At 40.3% G+C, this 23,073-nt stretch overlaps 1 protein-coding gene across 2 annotated transcripts in view; it reads right to left on the bottom strand.

Annotated features, from left to right (window-relative positions):
- Nucleotides 1-17,930: 17,930 nt before the first annotated feature.
- LOC135451108 (vitellogenin-1-like) overlaps nucleotides 17,931-23,073 on the bottom strand; it is a 43,998-nt gene continuing 38,855 nt past the window's right edge. For both annotated transcript variants that reach the window (XM_064719997.1, XM_064719999.1), the window contains 4 exons: nucleotides 22,688-22,782; nucleotides 22,423-22,582; nucleotides 21,101-21,262; nucleotides 17,931-18,106 (listed from right to left, as the gene is read on the bottom strand). In XM_064719997.1, coding sequence (XP_064576067.1) covers nucleotides 17,988-18,106; nucleotides 21,101-21,262; nucleotides 22,423-22,582; nucleotides 22,688-22,782 — 536 coding nt within the window. In that variant the 3' untranslated portion in view covers nucleotides 17,931-17,987. The remainder of the gene's footprint in view (nucleotides 18,107-21,100; nucleotides 21,263-22,422; nucleotides 22,583-22,687; nucleotides 22,783-23,073) is intronic.

The following is a 23,073-nucleotide window of genomic DNA, read 5'->3' as shown; positions in this document are numbered from 1 at the left end:
TAGTGTGTATACATGCAAAGAATTGGTGATTGGGTCATTAATGTTACTGCTAGACACTTGCAGCCATCTCAGCTTTTCTGAATCCCATTCTCTGATCAGCTAAAATCATAGTGAAGATCCCATCCTTTCTCCAGTGATGGTTTTAAGAAGTGATGGGACATAATGAAACTGACATCTCCCAGTTTGTGCAGAGTGGGTGAAGACGCTTCTTTAGAAGCAAATATTGCATGAAGAAATACAATTTTCCAAAGAAGTACCCCTTATAAGGAACATTTTCGTGAAACACACAATGAAGTCTGTCACTGAATAGCTGAACCCAGTGCTTGTGTTTATGAAATCATGCTTTGTTTGTGAGAACCACAGTGATGGGTTTCAGACAGAGAGCAGGCACAAATCTCCGTGGGGAACACTGGTGAGAGTGTAACCCCAGCCCTTTCTCTCCGTCTCTGGGCTAGGGGACACACTTTCAAGTGACAGTAACACAAGAAATTAAAACATTCCCTTGACATCAGAGACAATAATTCAGTCTTTGTTTCCAGATGAAAGCACAGGCACTTGCTTGCCACTGCGACAGAAGTAATTTCAAAACAACAAGTGTTAGGGAGCACTCCGTGGGCTATGATGAACTACAGGTTTATTGCCTTTTATATATTTTGTATTGTTTTTATTCTGCCTGGATTTAGGTTACTCAGGGAGTATTGGAAAGATTCTTTTAAACTATCTGGGCCTGAGAGGAGATAATGTTGTATATATTTGATATAAAGTATAGGCATCCCAGCACATGAAGATTTATTTTTAGCATACAGGTAGATGTATTCAAAGAGACTTTTTGATAATACAGAATAAGAGATGTGAAAACAGCCTGAACCACTGGTCAGGATTTAGCAATCTGGGCTGTGCATACCTGGCCAAAAAAGAACAACAACCTTGTTTGTGAGATGTTTTCTTGTATGGCTGAACTGCAAAGATTTATTCTGGCAAAGCTGTCAGTATGGAAAAGAGCAAAGGGCAAAAGCAGGATGTGATAGAAAAATAACTCAAACAAGAAAACCAACACCTGGTTTGAGTTGGGTCAACCCATATCCTAGTTTTGACACCCATGCACAAAGAGGAAAAGGCAAGTCGGCTTGAAAAATGCACAGATAAAACTGATGAGCTCCCTAAGGATGAGGTTTGCTGAAATTCCACAATTCAAGAGGTTTTTGTAGACATAAAAATATCAGTACAGTACAGTCTGCTGTATGATCAGTCTTTACAGAAACCGTTATTTAAAACATATCTATAAAATTTTATAAATAAAGCAAAATATTAGTGAGGATGTATATATGATTTTACTCATTCAGGGCTGACTAGTCTAGCAGTTTTTTATGCCTTTTTAATGCTTAATAGATGCAGAAAAAGTCATTCCAAAGATGAAAAAATCCTTGAGACTAGCTAAAGATTTGTCTTGTGTTTCTTTTCTTTAATCATAAAAACAGAGATAAAACCAAATTAGTTTCTTTTACTCATTTGCCTTGTTTTTTCCAGCTCTGGGCCTTGAATTTCAAGGACCAAGATTTCTTCTCAGGCATCTCCCTGACCTCAGTAGCCCTGACCAGTTTCCAAGCACTGCAGCTAAAATGATAACAATATTCATGGCATCTGACGTAGGGATAGATCTGTAAATGTTTTTTTTTCACTTTCCTGTTCAAGAGAAAAGAAGTATTTCTGAATTACTGGAATGTAGTTTTTTATCACTTCTTAATAAGAACCGTGCCCATGGTTTCCTCGCTGCTGCCAATCAAGTCAAGTGTTGTTATCAAGGTCTGACTGTTAGCAGTCATACATAATAAAACTGATGCTGTTTATAGATGTTTTATTAGTCAAAATTGTATTCCAGCTGAAAGGTTTGCTAAAGATGAAATTCCATTTCATTTTACATTAAACAGAAAAGAGTGCAAAGGAAAAAATATCCTATTAGAGACAATGCACTGTATGCAGGTTTATAAATTTGACCCTCATTTTGGAAAGGAGTCTCTAATCTTGCTGTGCAAGCAGCACATGCTGCACAATAATAGCACAGCCATAACATCAGGTTTTAAAGCCTGCACATTCAGTGTGACAGACTTCCTTGGAAATGATCTAAATCTTGTGGAATGCGAGTCAAAGGCAGGTTAATGTTAGAAAGCTCTGGTGACCCACTTTGAATGTTGCACTGCTCTGTCTCCTGGCAGGTGTCTGACATGGACACAAACTGCATGGCAGGGAATCCTTGCAGCAGCTGCCCTGGACTGTGGCTGGGAAAGTGGCTTCTCTTGGGAACCAACTAAAGTAGATCTATGTTCTCTTAGGAGGTCATTTGGTTGCCTTGGATGCTGGAATTTTAGGTTCTTCCCCATTCCGAAGAAGCTCCAAGTGCCTCAAAGGCCCAGTGCATCTATGCCCAAACTGCTTCAGTCAGATGGGATATTCCATCAGTTAGATGGGACATTGCACAGGCTGAAATGGGGGCTAATTCTCTAAGTTTTGTGCCTCCAGTCAAGGCATGTAACTCCTGGTTGTCCTGATACCCCAGAGGATCAGTAGGGCTCATGGGTGGGACTCCTGGAAGATGCTGTGCCCAGAGCTGCTTCAGAAGGCCAGGGGGAAATGTCCTTTTTCCCAGACAGGCATTTGGGTGGGAGGCAGAAAGCTTTGCACACCTCACGCTGCACCCAGGGAGGAAGAATGAAGCAGTGCCTCTTGCATACTCCCTGATCCTGTGGTGTTCACCTGCAAATGTAGCTCTCCAGAAAATCTCATCCCTGTTGTAGACAGGGTAAGTGTGTTAGAAGGGACAAGGGCAGATGAATTATAACATCCTATTCCTTTTCAAATCATCTTTACTCTAAAATCCTCAAGGATATTTTTTCTAAAATCCTTTAGGTTATTCATTCCTGGATAGGGGATTCTCAATTTTGCTTTCTTTTTACTACAACTTAATTAAATATTACTTGAAACAGGGGTATGATGCCCCAGTTAAATGGATGACTGCTGTAATCATAGAACACGTTTGAAATTAAATGGAAAGGTTTCTTGTTCCAGGTGCAGGCAGTGCCATGGATACCAAGGATGTGTACAGTCCCAAGGACTAATGCATGAGGGCAGTGCAGCTGCAGTAGTTACATCAATGTTACTATTACACATAACTTCTCTCTGACCCAGGGAATGCAATAGCTTGTTTTTCAGTGAAAGAGAAAAAGCATGTCTGCACTGTGCCGTGGAGGGGCAATGCAGAGACCTCCAAGCTGCTGCAGAACTGAAATAATATCATTGCACTAGCACGTTGCAAATAAGGTCTGCCAAGAGGACTGGCATCATTATCTAACCTAGTGATTATGGAGCTTGGCCAAGAGTGATGTATTCCTGCTCCCAGTCTCACTGTCCTTGATTATTTCTGGCTTGTATTTGTTTTTTAATCCAGATGCCATCTGACATTGGATATTTGAGCATCCCAGGGAGCAGAAGCTGAGTCCCAGGTCTCTTCTACTCAAATCCAGATTTGTCCTCCTTTGCAGGCTCTGCATTTTCCCCCAGGAAGCAGAAGCCATAGTTTCAGCCCTCCTCAGCAGGGAAAAGCCTGGAATTCAGGTCTACCACTTCCTGAGCAAATACTCTGTTCGGGTATTATGCAAAAGGCCATGTCCGTGAATAAAAACTTGGCATACATTACGATTACTCAAAGCATACCAAATAAATCAGGCTCTTCAGGAGGGACAGCTAGTTTGTAAATCCCAGGCAGCCTTTGTTGACAGAGAAGTGCTTAGATTGTCAGCTCAGCTTGGATTTTTCAGAAATCTAGTGCAAAATCCCTTTGTGTCTTCAGTTTTCATTACCCCCTGAGCTGTGAGGCTCAGGGTTCGTGTTTGGCATTCAGGATGAGGTGCTTTGCCTGTCCTGTGCACCTCTAGCAGCTGCACCCAGAGCCCCTTTCCTGTAAAAGGATTTGTGGCCAGAGAGCAGCAGTGCAGTGAGAGCAGGAGCAGAGCTGTTTGAGGGGAAGACCCCCAGTGCATCAAAATTCAGAACAGGAGACTGGTGAATGTATCAAGAGGGAAAGCACAAACAGATTCCCAGTCAGCTTGCATGTTCAAAAGCTGCTTTTTTTTAAAAAAAAAAAAAAAGGAGAAAAAAGGTTATAGAAGGAGCAAAGAGGTTAATTTAAAAAGAATTGTATAAGCCCAAATTTTAATTCAGTTTTGAAAGGAAACAGCCTTTTACTACACACTTGAGCAGTTAAAGTCTCACCCTTGTTAGCTTCCCAAAAAGTGATGCTTATTGCTGTCAGACTGAGCACTCAGAACAACTGTCCAGAGGCTGTGGGCCATACCTGAGCAGCCAGATAGCTTAATAACAAGAGACAGTAAGTTCTTTTGTGCAGCTATGCTGCACTTGGCTAACTAGGATGTCCTGGAAGATGATGTCTAATGTCAACAACATTTGTGTCTTGGTTCTTGTCTCACACATGTGAAATTAGAAATCCTGAAATGTCTGTCCTGGGTGCTCAGAAACTTCTTTACTACCCTGGCATCTTTTCCCAGACAGTATTCATTCTCCAACAGAGCTACACAATGGTTTATACATACTAAATCTATTTATGTGCTCATAGTATAAGGACTGCCAGGACTTATTTGAATTTGTGGTTTATAAAACCTGAACATGATTTCCTGAATGCGTGACAGTGCCCTGTATTGTCTCCTGATATGCTCTGAAAAACAACTTTTAGCCTATTCCTAAGGCTGCTTACATTATTGTAAAGTTGTTGAGTTACCTCTAACAGAGCCAGCAGCTCACTACTGATTTTTCATTCCCTTGTGAGATGCTAAAGCAACTCTTTTTCTCAGCTGCATCAGTTGTCTCCCTGCAGATAACTCGGCCCAGATTTACATAGGTGTTAGATGTCACAGCTGCACGTCCCAGTGGCAGCAAAAGGCACCCAGGAGTGCTCAGTGCTTGCTGAAAAATGACACTATTCACATTTCAAATTTACCACTGCAAATTAGAGGAGTGGAAAGCATGAGGCAATGAAGGATGGGATTTATTTGCATTCTCCTGATTTCTGTGTGCTGGGGTGACTACTAAATATATTTTGAGATCCCCTGAGTCTTAGTGAGAATGTAATTTTTTTTCTTTGGTCTTAACAAGGAAAGGAAGAAAATGATGGATGAAATTGGATGTCACAAATTTTATTTAAACATGCTGTCATTGATTTGCATTTTATTTCTTGGTCCAACTGAAGCAGGAAAATCCTGCTTTTTCAGCTCTCCAGGTTCTCCAGGAGTACCCCCTAAAGAGCTGATAAAACAAGTGTGACAACTCAAGATAAATAATTGCTCCTGGATAATTGTTTCCAAACTACAGATGCAGTCACATAGTCAAAAAATCATCGTGGCCAGTTCATGGAACAGCTGTTTCATATAGAAATGCTGTGATTCATTTTGTATTCCTGTCCATTATGTGCTCTTGGTGAATTTAGTGCAATTATGTGTAGAAAAAGGTTATTACTTTTTTTGAGGAAGGCACTGTAAGCTGCCATTTTCCAGAGCTGTATTTCTGTGCTGTATTATTCCTCTCTATGAGAAGCAGCCAGAAGGTGTGTCAGAAAGACATCATCTTCAAAAACACATGAAAGGTGTCAGTCTGATTTTAACACAGTTTTGTGCAATTTATATTTGTTTTCTGTCACATTAACTGTTAACTGCCCTGTTTGGTAAAGATGCATGCTGATAGTAAAAAAATCCAAATGAGAAATGGCAGGATTTTCTAAAGAAAAATGCTTGTGAGAAATTTTGCTGGGCTATTCCTTCTGTTGCAACAAATAAACAAACTGCCACACAAATAGAAGGGATTCTGCCCAAATTTCACTCTCCACCCATGGGAATGGATGTGGAAGTGAAGCCACAGTGATCCTGTCTGTTAATTTTTCTGGGTGTTTGCTCTGTTATCTCACTTTCCTTCCTATAAAATGGGATATTAATCCTTCTTTCGTTCAGAGAATTAGTTGGGTTTTTGTGCAGTCCTTTGGTACTATTAATGAAGGATTTCCCCTGCAATTTAACTCATCTCTCCCTCTTTGCACAGACAATCCTCACTACACCAGGAACCTTTCTTTGCAGAGTCAGATTTGCTGTTTTTCATTAGGAGCTGATGAATGTAAAGCTGAGATTTTCCCTGAGAATCTGGAAGTGAAGCCGAAATCACTTCACTGAAAAGTGAGCCAGCATGGTGAGTTTTATATTCCTAAATTAGCACTGAAGAGAAGGAAAACTTAAGAAGTAATTTCAGAGAAAAGCCTCGGTGTGCTGGTGAGTAGGAAAATAAAGTATTCTTCACCCATGAATCATGCTCACTCCCGGGGAGGAGAGATAGATACTTATTGCTCTTGCCATTTACCCTCTAGCCAGCTGTCTGAGGAAGAGTCATGCACCTATAGCCACATGTTGAAAATATCTTCTCTGCTCTCTTGAGTTGTTACAGTGGTTAGAACAGAGAGGAATTGTGAAGGACTTCATTATTCTTCCCATTTAATTTTGCAGGATGCCCTTTGGTGCTTCTGCTCTGCGGTAGAGCAGAGTCATTCTGATTGATGTGTACATCTGGTGGACACCAAAATAAGGCTACCATTACTAAGAAATACTGACTTCGAAGTCATGAATTACAAAAAGAAGAAAGAAAGCAGTAAGAACATTTTGAAAATATGAAGTAGTAATGCTTACTAATTTAGCAGACAGAGCACAGAAGGAGAGCACCAAAAAGCAAATAACGCCCCCTTAAAGTATGGGACTCTAGTGCTGGCAAGCACCAGTTCAGCCTTATCTCCCATGGATACAGTTGGATGCAGCAGCAGGAGTGTTATTTTCTCCCTGCATGATACGAGTCACTTCCACAGGAGACAATATGCAACCCTAAGAGCCAAGCACTAGGTGTTTCATATTTGCTGAATCTCTTGCTTTGAGTCATTGATTTCTTCACATCGAATCTCATCTCTGGCCCAGTTAGTGAGCCATTAAGTGGGGACTCTACTGTGTTGATGAAATAATAATTCTGTTTACAGAGTGCCTTCTCACCAAGGCACTGTAGGTGCAGCACACTGTCTGCTTAATTCACACTCTTTTAATAATTAAAGCTTTTCTACCTAATGCCTTTGTGAAAAACTGAATTCTTGTGTGAGCTTCAACCAGAAGCAATTGCAGAGAGACTTCCTGGGGAGCAGTTCCTAGGAGGTTGCCCATTTGTTTGGTGCCAGAGCAGACTTTCTTCTAGAATGAGGAAAACATTTCCTTCTTTTGAGGAAGGTGCTCAGGCCTTGTATTCAAGCACATCAGCTTAGGAGAACACAGCTGTACTCCATTTCTGCCATGCTTTTGTCCCATTAGGGATCACCATACTCTGAATGCATAAGTTGTGTGACAACTCAAAGTCTTTTTTCACCTTCTAAAAAGTTAAGATATGCTGAAATGATGTCAATATTCCTCAGAGAATAAATTGTCTTCTGTTAGCAGAGAAAAAGGCAAACTTGGGAAAAGTAAGGGCTAGCATGACTTGCTGCATCCAGCCCAATCCAGAACAGCAGGAGTTTACCCACCCAGCTGTGGAGAAGGAAAAAAAATCTTGTTCATGTGTTTTTGGACAATCACTTCCTACAAAACTCCCTCTATTTTATTTTTCTTTAATTCTCATGCATAATTAGAGGAAGAAGACAGGAGTGAGGTATGCTGGCTGTTAAATTATGTGCTGTCTCACTCCCTAACACCTGCACACTGCTGGCTTAAATGTGAGCAGTTCCACTTAAGATTCCATAGGGGAACTTGCAGAACCTGTCCAGAGTTTTCTTTCCTAGGCCACAAAAGCACATCTTTGTATGCTTGGTGAATCTAATCCAGGAGAGAATAAGGTTTAGTTACAAAGGCAAAATTTTTGCTTTAACCTGAAGGGCTTGTGTCTCCTTTTTTTCCCTTCTGTGGACATTCATGAAGTTTATGTAAAAAGAGACTTTAGGGCTCTGTACATACCTTGTGTGGGTGCAAAAATGACACGCAAAAAGAAGGATGTAAAGGATCACAGATCGTCATCTTAACCTGGCTTTATTTGAGATTTGCATCTGTAGGCCTGCTCTTGGGCTAATACTGGGACATTTATTAGATGTAGTGGCTGGATATAGCTCTGAAGTGACCATCCACAGGGGAATAGTTGAGAAACCAGCTATGAAACATGGTGACTCACACCTGGCTGACATGACTTCCCTTAACCTGCGGGAAGGGCTCCCAGAAGCTGAAGTTCTTGTAGCAAAATTTAGACTTCAGGTCACATTACTGCTTGTTTTTGAAGTATGCTTTGAACATGAAGGAAACCTAGCAGGAAACAGATGATAGCCCATGTTGGCAGGAATAAATTAATTTGTTTCTTACACTTGTGTGAACATTGGCTTCAGGAAGCAATGTCTGTTCCACTGCCATGGCATGTCCTTGGTGGCCATGGGAGGGAACCACTAACATGCTCAATAGGTTAAGCTCATCAGGCTGAAACATCTTGAAAGTGCCCAGCTTTTTTAATTATTTTTTTTTTTTTATGTTCTTGCATTTCTGTTCTCTTTCCTTGTATTTGGAGGGTCTCTGGCTAAGGCATGATGCAGAGAGCAATTTCAATTCCCATTGTGTGGTCCCAAACACTTTCTCTGAAGGCAATAGGCTGCAGCAGTGGATGAGTAGTTCTGGTGGCATTAGCCCACCTGTGAGCTGTTTCCCTGAAGCTGCTGGGTGTCCTGGTGTCTGCTGCTGACAGAGGGCTGGGGCTCATGTGGGAAGGGTCAGCAGACCCCAGGAAAGGTGTTGGTTGGGAGCAAATGTCATCAGCCAAACTGCACCCACGTGGCCCCATTGCTGGTGTGAAGGCAGGGGAGCAGCCAGCACTTACAGACTCCTCAAAAAATGCCTTTGAAAATATTTTCCTAAGATTTTTACTTTGCTTTTGTCACAAAAACCAAGGCTAGAAGACAGTTTGAGAGCTCTTTAAGATAAATCCTTTTGTGCCTTTCCTACAGATGCAGGTAATTGCAGAGAGATTTGGGATCTGTCTGTGTCAGATCCTGCCCATTAAAAAATAGATCTCAGTGCTGGATTTGACGTGCAGTGTTGACATCCTTCTTTTATAGTAAGTCAGATGATATGTTTAGCAGACAGCTACTTTGACAACTTTCCTTCTGAGAAGCTAAAGAAGGAAAATGCTGAAAATTTCCTGTAGCTTTTGACATTTTATGTGCTTGCTGAGCTAATCTTTGTAAAATCTTGATGTTGGGAGGTCACTTACTGATACCAGAGGCAAATGCAACTCCAGAGTCTTCATTTCATTGCAGTTAGGGAGCTGGACCTCCTGTTAACAAAAAATATTGCCTTGCTTACATTAAAGGGAAAACAGACTCAACATTGAACTTTGATACCAATTCTGCAGGATCTTTCTAAACCTTCCGTTTCTTTCCATTAGAAAAATCACCTGCATAAATCTTTCAAGAAATTATCAAATGAATACTATTTCCTCTTCATAGTTTAAATGACAACTTGAATGATTCCCTACGCAGTTTTCTTTATTTTCTCCTTTCACTTGGCTGCACTACCTTCTCTATCTTAGTTGAATAGTTGAATAGCTAAACACCCATATTATGTGATAATGACTAACTCCACCTACAGACCCTGAAGCCATTATGAAGAGTTATTGAACAAGAGTTGAGCTGCCTTTGTGCTCATTCAGAATGAGATGAAAGCTAGATAAGAGCCTTGTAGAGGAGGTCAGTCTGGATATCTCATTGTATCACCTTCTGCATTGACAGGAAACACCAAGAGTGGGATCTCTAAAGTTTTCTGGAAGCCTTTTGACTGGTTACTGTTAATATATTTTTTCAAAATAATTCTTTTCCATGGGGTGTAAAATATCTAGATTGTTTTCATTTGTGTTGGTTTGAAGAACAACAGTGCATATACCATATTTTTATTTGAATATCTGAGGAGAGTGTTTTGCTTGCTTGCAGTTATAAATTTTTTAGGGACATGTAATAAGGTGTCCATGTATTTTGAGTGGGTTCCAATTATGAATATTTTTAGTGAGTCTGACAACCGTGTCTCTGGTAGAAGATTCCATCACAGTATCCTTGCTGAAGGTACAGTGGGCAAAGAGGCTTCTTCGCAGAAAAATCAGCCATAATGAAAAGTGATTATGTATTAATGTAAGGGGTTTCTTCTGTTAGATGGCTTGGCCATGTTTGCCCTCTAGTGGCAGTGAGTTTGCAGCTGATGGACCCCCAGAAGTGGCCAAGAGAAGCAGAGAGCCTCACTAATGGATTTTATTTAACTCTGTTGTTTGTTTTGTGGTTCTATTTATCAGCTCCTGCTGTGAGCACACAACTGTACAGGGAAGGTTTCGTCTCACCTAGAGGTCAGGGTGAAGTGTGAGCAAACCTGTTTCCTGCTGCTCCATTCCCTCAAGGGTAAAACCATTGAGAAGATCCCCAAGTCTCTTATCAAGGAGGTAAATGCAGCAGCAGCAGCTGGTAGGAGCAGAGGGGGCTGCAGTTTGCTTTCCTGAGGGTTTGCTGTAGGAATCTGTTCAGCTTGTTGAGACACACTTGCTTCTGTAGTGCTTTCCTGACAGCCCTGCTTACTGACTAACAAGGGAAAAATAAGCCCTACAAATAGCATAATGCAGAACTCAGGCCAAGAGAAGAACTTAAAGGAGGAAAGGTCTTTTCATAGAAAGGAAATCTTCTGGGGAGGGAAGAGGGTAATGAAACCCAGTAGCTGTGAAATTGCTGTGTGATCACCAAGCAAGAAAAGCGCTTGGTTTGTCATTCAGAAAAATTATTGCAGTTTTCAGTCTTGAGACATTAGAATAGCAAGGCAGATTCTGCCACAGATTTTATTTCTCATATACTGTTTTAAAAGATCTATCAACAATTTTGCAGCAGAAGAAACTTTTTTTCCTTTCTTCCTTAAGTGCATATTGATGTGGAGGAAAACAGCAAGGCTCATGTTTTCAGTGTTAGTGCAACTATAGAGGAAATGGTTGACATTTAAGGATGATGTAATGAGGAAATTACCAGGTATTTTCCTGAGGGGCTGACTCTGGGTGATCCCACTCCATCTGTATTCCTTACACCTATGACTCAGGACCATTGGTTTTTAAAAAGCACTATTTATTACATCTTGATTGCCTTAGGATGGAGTGCTTGTAGAATGGTGGAAGTGTAATGAGAGCCTTATTGGATGAGAGACTTCCCAAGCTAAAATATGAGTTTTGGCAGCTTGGCTAAACAAATACATTTCCAGCTAGCAGTTGTGAAAATCTCACACTGTCTCCAGCCCAGAGGTTATGCAAATGTAAGCTGTTGTGGCACTGCTTGTCTCTGCTGCTCCATATGGAGCTGCAGTTAAAAGGGGACTTGATGATCGAAACAATGGTGAAGGGATGGACACAATTACAGGAAATATTTCTGTTGCTGTTGTGGGGCCATCCAGGCATAGAGTCCTGATCACTGATTTCAGAACAAATCAGGTGCATATATAAATAATTAAAAAACCTCCTTTAAAGTGAGATTTTTAGGGAAAGACAAGCTCATGAAGAGCAAAAACTTACACATTTCAACTACTCTTTGGTACCATGCTGAAAACATACAGCAGATGAATGAAGGTGACATTCAAATATTTGTACTATAAAGGAGTTACCCCTAGAATTGATAATAGAAGCTGTGTGAGAAACAAGAAACCCTTCTTAATTATTTTTATATTTGTATTGACATGATAGAGAACTATACCATACTCTGAGCTATGATTCTGCTTGGCCAGGACAGGGTTTACTCTGTAGGTGTTTATGTAAAGCTGCAGATTTGGTAGGACACAGAGCACAGAGCTTTGCCTGTGCCTATAACCTAAACCATGACCTTTAATTCAGCCAGTCTGTGCCTACTCATTAAGAGAAAGCTGAAAAGGGACACCAAATGATGTGCGGAAATTTTGAGCTTCAGATCCTTTGAGAAATAGAAATGAAATAAATTCATCCCTGCACTTCTGAAAAGCCCCTTTGTCCCCTGCCTGGGTGAAAGACTGGGGCAGGGATCAGCCTGCAGGTGCTGATGGAGACGCCATCCCGGGGCAGTTTGGGGCTGTCACTCCGTGCCTCGCTCTGCGCAGGGAGGGATTTCAGCATCCCAGAATTTCTCATGAGTGGAGCAATCCATTTTGTGGATCCACCAGCTGGCCAAGAGGTGTGGGCAGTGCCAGCTTGCCTGTCTGCCTGGTGCTAAGCAGCTGGCCCTGGGCAGGCAGAGGAGCCTGCAGAGCCAAGCCGCAGGCAGGAGGCAGCGCAGGGAGCTGCTGCTGGCTGGGCTGGGGCTGGCAGTGTGATCCGTACGGCTGCAGCTGGGAGCTGAGCACTTGGCAGAGGGGACAGCCTGCCTGCCAGATTTATTTTGGTCTGTCAGGCAAGGTCACCAATTAATTCCTCTGGAGCATTTCAGTTTGGTTGCATTAGGATTTTCCAATGAAGCTGTAGTGCTGTAGAGACTGATGCCCAGCTTCACAGAGGAAAGAAAAAGATTTAGCTACAAAGCACGTGCTTATACTCAAGACTGAAATACTTAATACTCCCTTCTATACCTTTAAATGGTGAAGTCTTTCACTGCCTAATTTTCACAAGCTGTAGAGCTCTCTCCAGCATCCTAAAAAGCAGCCTCGCCTTTGCTCAGAAATGGTGGAAAACACGCAGGGCTCAGCCCTTTCTCACACAGATGATGTGAAAAGTGTCAAACAACTTGCTCTTCCCTCTGTATTACACCTGTGATTATGCTTATGCCTATTTTCATTCCCTGATTTAACAGGTTGAGCAATCATCAGAGATGTGAGCCTCCTTCCCCAGCTGTGTTTCAGAGCAGGCAATGCATGTGCCAAAATCTAGAAGGTGATTTCAGGTATGGAAACTGTTCTCAGGGAGCCCAAGGCCCTGTGAAATCGAGTGTGTATGATGACATCTTCAGCATTTCCTGAGGTCTTCCTAGGAATTGGGCTGGGAATGATGCCTTAGATCCCACCTTAAGTGTTTTATCTCCTTGATAAGGGAAGTGAGTGCATTGCTCTGGGATGAACACTGTGCTCTGGCTCAGACACAGGCAAGTCACAGAGACTCAGAATGCCAGAGGGAATGGGGGCACCATGACTCATGGTGTAGATCAAAAGGAAGTGGTGTTATTTCTCAAAGGTGAAACATTCAGAGATGTGTCTGCATTGAGTCTGCAGTAATGTAGGCAGGTTAATGCCACTGTGAGACAAGCACTTCTCTGCCAGTTCTAGCCCCAGCCTGAGCCCCTGTTAATCACTTATGCCCATAGTGAACCTAATCTTTTATCATCCCCCAAATCATGAACAGACCTTGAATAGTACCAGTTTTGTTTTGACCACAGAAGCAGGAATCTGAGTAGAATTCTAGCATGTTAGCTTATCCAGCCAAATTCTTGGCTCTTTTATTCTTCTTTTTTTTTCCCCCCGTAATTATCTTTTTTATCACCTGGCAAAAAACAAGCATCAAGACAGCTCTAATTAGAGTAAATTCTCAACCACAAAGGAGGCAGATATGACCACAGTTACAGTAGGCATTTAAATATTGTTTCATATAATATCCATAAAGAATGTTGGGTTACTTTTTTGGTGTATGTTAAGAAGATATGTGAAGGTTAGGTCCCCACGTGTCCTGACCAGACCAGTGGATGCATAAATAGGGAAGGGAAACTGCAGGAAGAGACAGGCTACAGATAATGAAGGGAAAGCTCTATGATCAGATCTGTCAGCATAGATAATTCCTGCTTATCAAACCTGAAATCTGAAAGGCAACTTAAAATTATTAGGCCATGGAAGTGTTTGCTGTGAATTACAGCTAAGTGAACTGCAAGTGAAAAAAAAAGGGATAACCAGATTTTTTCTGTACATGAAGCATTTTCAGGTACCAAAATAACAGCCTTCTCACACTGATTCAGGATGAACTGTAAGTACTATTTTTGAGCAGCTTTGGATTTTCTTAGTAAACTGTTCTTCCAGTACTGCTTACAGGTATAATTATTGCCTATTCAGCAGTACCAGAAATAAGAATGTCTTATGCAATGCCTTTTTCCTCTGGGGACAATGTGAAATGGTATTCAGAATAGTGCCAAACTGTAATGCTCTTACAGGAAGAAAAAATCACATAGTAATCAAGTGTGGAGATAAGAGGGAAAAACACCCCACCCCAAACCTTAAATGGAATTTATGTAAAACTACCTGGAATATATCAGACCTATAAAAAACCTCAAGGAAAAACATTTAAGCCATTGTAACTAAATAAAAAAAGCCAGTAGATGGCATGAGAGACCTTGAGATTCAATATAAAACTCAGATGGTCACTAATAGCTACTCCTGCAACCTTCTGAGCTGTCTCTGGTTTTAGCCCTAACTACTGTATTTGCTGGATTCCTGAGGTTTCTTATTCATCAGCTGCACTTAGATCTGCACACTACATTTATTTTTAGGGACAACTGAAGTTCATTTAATAACTCATTCAAACATGCTGAGTAAAAGCCTGGCTCTGTTGAGTTTAACCATTGGTTTCAGTGGGGTTAAAATTGACGATTTTTTTTTTAATGCTCACGCTGCAGAGCTGGCATTTCATTTCCAGGAAGGGTCTGGTATTAGTGGTTTTGTCCTTTCCTATCACACTGCAGCTCCTTTCTCTGGAGCAGAATGATCCTGCTTTCCTGAGATTCACTGTGTCATTTAAAATTAGTGAATCAAAAGAGCCAGGTCTGGTGGACAAAAGGTTTGTTGTCTTTGTCTAGGATACAAAAGGCTTTTTGCCTATCTGTCTGTAATAGCACCATCCAATTCTAGGCTTTTGGGAATAATCCACTAAGGTATAACCAAAGCTGACCATGAACAAATTAGGTGTATTGTTTTGATTTTTTCCAAATGTATAGTTATTTTACAGTTGGATGAATCTGAAAATGAAAACCTTCAACTTAGCAATAAAATATACTCATGTGGTTAGGAGATCTAGTGGAAAAATTTACTTTTCATTTCTAGTATCACTGAAGAACTTGCAAAAGACATATGGGACTATAAATTCATAAGCATTTCTGACTCCATCAAGTAGGTAAGTAGTCATATCTTTCTGATGCAGAAAATGAGACACAGAAGTCCCCAGCCTGATGCAAAACCACATTACAGAGCTGCAAGGGCAGGATTAGAATGCAAGCCTGGCTTATGCTTAAGTCTGCATCTTTTTTCTGACACTTTTTTAAAAAAACAATACTAGAGTACCATAATTGCAAGATTATATTCCTTGGTTACTGCAGTGAAGTCCAGAATTCATTAATACATACAATTGAGGAGCACTAGGAATGAAAAGTGGAATGCATAAAAGCTCAGCCTGTGTAGTATGCATTTTAATACTCAGTTGGGTACAGAGTTTTGGCTTGCTTTATAAGATAGGACAGGCATGATTTCCAAATGAGGTTTAAATCTGGACTGCAGATATTCTCCCAGATGGGTTGGAAATGTCTGTGTGGTGCATTAGAAATTCCAGAAGGGCTTTTTCACACTTGTACTGCTAATGTTCTTAATTCCTTTGGCAAAATGAGCTGGTTCTAAGTCCTGCTTTGCCGTACACAGTACCAACCTCATGCTTTTCTAACGTCCATTGCATTGTGATTTTACAGCTGCAGTGAAGCCTTTCAGGCAGTCAAAGGCATTCAGCTGTCCCAGCAAGAGGGCACTAAGGAACAGGAGCTGGCCAGAAAGGAAAGCTGCCCTTGGAAGTGGAAAGGAGAGCTGTGTCCCACCCATGCCCTGTGCAGAGCAGAGAAAGTCTGTGCCTGGGCTTGACCAGCGACTGCTTTCCCCCAGCCCAGGCTGCACTACTGCTGGGGTGATGGTGAGTGAATTCCCTGCCCCAGGAGCAGAATTTCTTCTCTTACTGATGGTTCTTTGCTGTTACTAAACCGCTGTTTTAGTAGTTGAGCATGAAACTTCATTTTTCTTCTCCCCCTACTACCTTTGTCTTATCTGAAGTGGTTGACTGGCAAAAGTTTCTCTTTTGTAAACAAGAGGATTAAAGAGAGAGGTGTTGGATTAAAGATGACAGTCTGATCCTGTGAAAGTCAATGTCAAATCTCCCATAAGCCACAGTGAAAACAATACCAGCAAGAAAAGAACTCTCCAGGTGTAAGACTAGTGTGATTTTAAGGGAAAGTGGAACGCAATATTCTTCATCTCCCCTCTTGTTTGAGGCTATCTGTTTTGCAATCTAGTTCTTCTGATGAGTTAGGAAAACACAGCTTTTGTACATTTTGTGAATGCTTTATTAAAAATAAAAACACAGGGCAAGGATTCATGTTACTGGTCTTAGTTTGGAGATCCATGCATGAAGAAAAGCTGTTGAATAGAGCACTGGGTATTTGCATATATTCTCAAATACAATAGATGAATTAAGGCTGGGGGAGGAGAAAGAGGCAGGTAACTGCCTTTTGCCTCTGTAGGTTATCCAGGAGAGAGGCTTGGGGCAGAGGCAAATACCCTTGCCCCAGAGTATGCATCAGGCATCTGGTTTGAACAAACTGGTAATGGCTTACTTCTGGAAGTAATGATGTTATGGCTGTACATGGAGAAAATCTGGGCCTTTTCTGAAAGCTGGTGACAAGCCGCAACTCGAGAGAGAGTAAAAGGAGTACCTCCTTACAATACTCATGCTTCTGCTCTTGAAACAAAAGCACTGTGAAGTGTTATGCTGTAATTGTTCAACTATTTAGTCTTCAATCATTTTTCTGATAGATCAGTTTTTAGTTAGAAAGAAAAGTATTTTCTTTAATGGCACTTTAGTGCCAGGATTTGGGTTCAGCTGTCCCTTGCCCACGCTAAGGCTTCTCTTGGAAGAGCGTGCTGGCTGCTATTGACTGCTGTGGAAAACATGGCATGGTTCAGTGCACGGCTGATTTGTGACACAGGGTGAAGAGATATTGTGCCATTGCTTGGGGCTTGAAGGTGCCTCCTATTCCTGGTCCCCTGGGGTGGGAGGGAATTACCTTTCTGCACAGTGAGGGCTAGCAGATTGACTCTTCACTGGTTAAACACAGTCTGACTGTCCTGCCTGTATTTTATTTTAGCTTTGTGGTGCTATTGATCTTACATATCTTTCTATATATTGCTTTTCGGAGTATTTGGAATGCTACTTGATGTATTATTGTTCCCTGAAGTTTTTGAAGCCATCATTTTCATAAATATACAATAGGAGATGGTAAAGCAAAAAAAAGTTCCTATTCACACTTTTAGTTAGTTCATGAAGCAACAGCACATCCATTGAAATTTAAATGAAAATGGGGACTGTGTCACACACTATAGCTCTCTGGAAAGCTACAGTGGGAGTCTAGCAGTCCAATTCATTCCTTTGTAGAATGTACTAAGGCTAATGGTCTTGCTGGGAGTAAAATATATTTTTTTGCAGAACGGTTCCAGGAACAGACGTTGCTCTTTACCAGAAAACATAAAAGAAAACAAATGCTTACTGTGTCTTTAGTATGCTAAATATGAAATTCTTTGCACAATGGAATGTTAGCTGTAGCCGTAATCATGTTTTCCTTTCATCACCTAGTGAACATAATTTTAGGAGCGGACTGCTGTAATTATATCTCAGATAAAAGGGAGCAGAATTTCTGTATAATATTATAGTTGGCCTGATTATTTTGTTGATAGGCAAAAATAGAGAGACCACATGAATACTTATTTAATGAACATATTTATTAAGCAGTGCAGACTGTACATAATGCATTTGACTTTGCAATAGACTTACTTACTTTCTTCAAGCACCTTTCTTAATATTTTACTACAGCTATTATGTTCCCTTCTTATCTGTCCAGCTATTCAATTATTTGTGTAGTATGTCTATAGCACAATGCCAAAACGTTTAGCTTAACTACAGCTGCCAGTGCAGGTACAATCAATGTCAGCATCCACAGACTCCACAACATCCTCAGATGCAGATTTCTTATCGCTGATTTTCTGCCATTCCAACAGGCTTACAGCAGTTTCTGTCAGAAGAGTGAAGCCATTGTTAACTAGCATCAAGCAAATTAACACATTTCAAAGAAATACTGTTTTGATGGCTGTCAACTCCCTCATCAAGTAAAGAATGAAATCCTGCCCTCACGACTGACATCTAACTGACTCATTGACTTGGAACAGGATTTTTTACCCATGATATAATTACTGTAATACTTCCCTAAAACCAAAATGAATTACATTTCACGATGCACAAAGACAAAAGGAGGCTGTGAAAGTGCTGGAGGTAGCCCCTGTCAGTGTAAGACCATCACGTACCAACCCACATCAGCAATCACTTCTGTTAGTGCTGCATATCACTTGGTATTTCTGCTGACTATTTGTCGAAGTTCATTTCTGAAGGGTAAGCCCTTTGGAGAATTTTCAGAGGTTCATAAACTTCTAATTAAAGTTTCCCATATACTGTGAAATCTGGCAGAGCATTCTCAGTTGCAGTATTAACCTTACCACACTGCTTTATCAACAGCAGCTTGAATAAGCCATATTCCTTAATGCTGAAATAATCTAAATGGAATAATGATGTTCATCCTCCCAATAAATATTCCTAGCTAGTTGGAGGTTTATCATTGCATTGGAAGAATATTAGGATATCCATTTAGATTAAGTTTGTATAATGAGAATGCATAAAGCTTTCATAATTTTACTTCCATTTGTTTTATTCCTTAGTTGGACAGTACATTTATAACATGCCATCCCTCATCACAGGGAAATATGGACACTGCTGTATGAGTTCAGGTTGCATCAGTCACTTATCTTCTGAAAGGTTAACACCCTCCATGGCTAAATTACTGTCCAATATTAAGCGCAGGTTTTGCATAATAAACTGGATAATGAATATTTCCCAGAAAGATGCTGGAGATGCTTTTAAAAATGATGCTTTTAATAAAATATTTTCAGGCTGTGAAATGAGAAATGCTGTAAAATGTCTGAATTCTGGTTTTTTTGGTATACATTATGTCTCTTACTCTTAGCCCACTGTGGGTCTGAGCACATTCTTATCCATGTAGGAAATGGTTTCCTTGCAAACTGGATTGTGGGTGAGTAACTGATCCACTTGTGGCATGTTTGAAATATAAACCAATATGTGGATTTAAACTTGGAGTGATGCCTGCCTCAGTCAAGCTCCTAAGGCCACAGTCTTGGTGATTTGAGGGCAACAGGAGAAATTCTGCATTCTTGTACTTCATTTTATCCTTGCTCCACTGCAAGTGGGGTGCTTAACTGTGATGGGGTCCTTGAATTTTGAAACAGCAAATTATCATGTCTGAATTCTCATATAAAGAGTTGAGAAAAGTTCTTTGTCCTGTGCATGTGTGTTCCTAGATTGAGAAAGATGAAGATTTCTACTGCTTCTACTGCTTCTCCAAGTCATTAGACAAAGAAAGAAAAAGAATAGTTTTAAAGTGCTGGCCTTGTATTCCTATTGATCTTTAGCCTAAGAAAAAGCAATCAATTTAGCAAGCTAAAGAATGATAAATGGAATCTTTTTCTTCCTCCTTCCTTTCCTCCTCTTTTTCTGCTTCTTCAGGACAAATAAATAATCATATAAATAAATAAATAAATAAAATTAAGGTCTTGATTAAAAGAATTTCAAGTGGGCTCCCCAGTCTTTGCTTCAGTAAATGAAAAAGAGAAGCCTGCAGTTGCTCTGAAAGCAGCACTGGCTGCAACAACTAACATTTTATTTTTTTCTGATTTTCCTCTTTTCTCAAACTCTTTTGTGAGAGAATGAGACAGCTTTATTATAGCCTAATATTCTAAGGCAGTGAGTGGTCTGGGGTTGTGACAGTTCAGACTTAGATGCACAATAGAAATCTGTGGAACATGGATATAACAAGATTTTGGAAGGTTTTTTTTTAGAGGGTGAAAGAAAGAATGCATCCATCTATTTATGAAAGAATGCATCCATTCTCATCTCAGGGAGCCACCAAAAGTATGAACACTCTCTCTGTGCTACTTGTTGAATAGGCTGTAGCAGATATTTGACTATCCTCTCTGCTTTTCTGGGCTGATTCAGCACATTGAAGATACTAAGAACACAAGCAAAGTGCAAAGTTCTACACAGATGTTTAAATTCACACATAAAATACCCTGTCCTTTCCAGCCCTACTCAACACAGGGGTGCATTGGCTCCAGTGAAGCTACACTGGATTATCTCAGCTAACAATGGATTTGGCCAGCAATGGTTAACAGAGAACAAAACACTTCAATAGATTCTTCCTAATGTTAGGGTTCCCTGTAGGCTATATAGGTAATTTTAATTAAAAGCCTTAGGAAAGAATGCTCCAGAAATATCTGTGGGTTCCAGGTTGGATTCTCCTTTCATGATTACATAACTTCAGTGTGAAAGTGTATTAGACAATGCCTTGCATCCTGGTATAAATGAAATGAGAAAAAGGATTGTGTTTTTTTTTTTTTTTTTTAATCTGGGGCATGAGTATGTGTGTATAAAATACCTTTAAAACCAAACCATTTTCTGAGACAATCTAGAGAAACTTCCAGCAATGTGGTTTTGCTGATGAATTGCACAGTGGCATAGCATGGCAGTCTAACTACAGCACTCATGTCACACTAGCTGACTGACTTTCAATTGCCTTGCCTGCCCTGGTCTACACAAAATTGCAGGCTGTAATGTACATAAAAGGACTCAGTGTTGCTTATCTCAACTTTATGGAGATCCTGAAGACATGACAAATTTTATTTTGTGATTTTATTGATCGCTGCTGCCCCTTTTACCTCCTGAAATGTTTTTCTCAGATGATGCTACCTGCCATCACCTAACCTAGCTTTTAGCTGGCCAGCACTGTCAGCAGTTCTAGCAAATACTAATGGGATTAAAAACAGCAGCTCAGAGAGGAGCCAGAGCAGCACAGGTCTGTGCATGGCTGTGCTGTGTTTTGTTCTTTCGAGTGCTCTGACAGCTCCTGCAGTACGTGACACACAGAGGGAGAAAAACACTGTACCTTTTGGGAAGCAGTGGAAGCCAACCTTTACTGAAGCCTTTTCACTTGCAGTACAGTCTTTCATACATTTCAGTACTGGGTCAACAGAGTAGCAGGTAGATTCCTCACCATCAACAGTAGGGTTTCGATTCAGCTTCACATAACTGCGCTGCAGCTTGCACCCTGAGAGGAAAAGGAAAGGTAGTTAAAATTGTGGAAATAAATCCCAATCGATCCTTGTAATAATAAAGGTCCATATTTTCTCCTCAGCTTTTATTAAAACACAGGTATCTGACAAACCATTTTCACAGTAGCGAGGTTATCAAGATAGGACAATAATAAGTTGAGGAAAGAGTCTGAAAGGGGAGCTATTTTTAAAATCTAATTGCACAATAGAACCCAAATGGAATCATGTATACTCAGTTTTTTAGAACTACATAATACACAGAAAATAACCTCTCATGTCTGAAAGCTATTAAGAATAGATGCTGCAAGCACAATGGCTACTTCATTGCATTAGGAAAAATGTCAACTGTAGTGAATGGATAAAAAAGGGCAGCATTTATTTAATAACAACAAGGATAATTTTTGTATTGGATGATTTTTATAATGCTGCAATTATCTCACTAGAAAGGTATAATGTAACTTAACAGGATCCCAGCTACAACTCAGTTTCCTGACACACAGATAAGAATAATTCTGCTGCCACTGAAGTCAAGGAGAAAGCAACCATTAACTTCAATAAAATTATTTCAGGTCCAAGGTAAATGGAGACCTACCAAACTAAACTGTATTGATATTTTGGGAGTCTAACATTGTTTTTCCAGCTGCATGTGAGATGAAGCTCTTTAGGAGTAGCTCTAAATATTTTCCTGAGATTGCACCCTCAAGTGGTGCAGAACAATAATGAATTTTTTTTACACTTTGGAAATTTACATGAGTGTAGGATCTGACACTGTATTCATAGTCTGCACCTTGTGTGGTGAAATTAAGTCTGCAGACAACAGCTGAAACTGTTGTGATACAATGGTGAAAATCACAATTTATTTTCCAGTAAGAGCAAGATTAGGGCTGATTTTGCCTCTCAGTGTAAGAAATGAAAACCAATTATTTAACATTGAATTACACATGAGACAAAGACTTTTGCTGGAGTATATATTCTCTATATTCACAAGCAGTGTTTTAAACAGTCAGTGGTCAATAAAGTTAAAATACATACATATGGCTATTGAAATTTCTAAGTAAAAGGCATCTACTGCCTTAAAAAATATTTTTTAGGTCCTGGCAGAGGAAAAGTGAAATCATATTCTATCCAAGCATAGAGTTTTTCCATATCCACTCACCACCAGAGCAGGTTTCTTCTAGCAGTACCCATGAATGAATAAACGCAGAACAGCTGTGTGCCAGCCTATGGTTTGGCATGAGCAGCTCATTTTCCTTTTCTCTGTCATTGTTACCACAAACTCCGCAGGTCTTTCCTCTCATCCACGAAGCAACCGTAACCTGCAAAGCAGCACATCTTTGTAGTGAATGCTGAAGTGTTGGTCTGTCACACTGGCAGGGCACCAGGCAGAAAGAAAGCAGTAACCTTGAAAGTAAGTGCAGTACCTTAAGATTTACACCATCAAAAGTCACCTTCTGCAGTCCAAGTTCTGGAACTTCCACGGTAACTGTTTTTCCATTTTTATAAATTTTAACATTGCCTGTAAAAAGATGGTGAATCATACCCTGATCATCTTAAATTAATGGAGAAACTGTGTAACACAAAACTCACCATAATGCATTTTCCTTCACAATGATCATTTTGCTGCTACAGTTAAATATGTATATTTAAGTGGAGAGGAAAAAACAAAAATAGAAGAAATAATATATTTTCAAAAATATTCTACTGCTGTTACCTATAGTGGGAACTGACTTCTGTAGCTAGTATGCTAAATTTTGAAATGATAATGACAGTGGTGGTTCTCCAGCTAAATGTCTGAATAAAAGTATCT

Source organism: Zonotrichia leucophrys, chromosome 8, assembly GCF_028769735.1.
Source record: "Zonotrichia leucophrys gambelii isolate GWCS_2022_RI chromosome 8, RI_Zleu_2.0, whole genome shotgun sequence".
Taxonomy (NCBI): domain Eukaryota; kingdom Metazoa; phylum Chordata; class Aves; order Passeriformes; family Passerellidae; genus Zonotrichia; species Zonotrichia leucophrys.
This window is presented reverse-complemented; position numbering and strand designations above follow the sequence as displayed.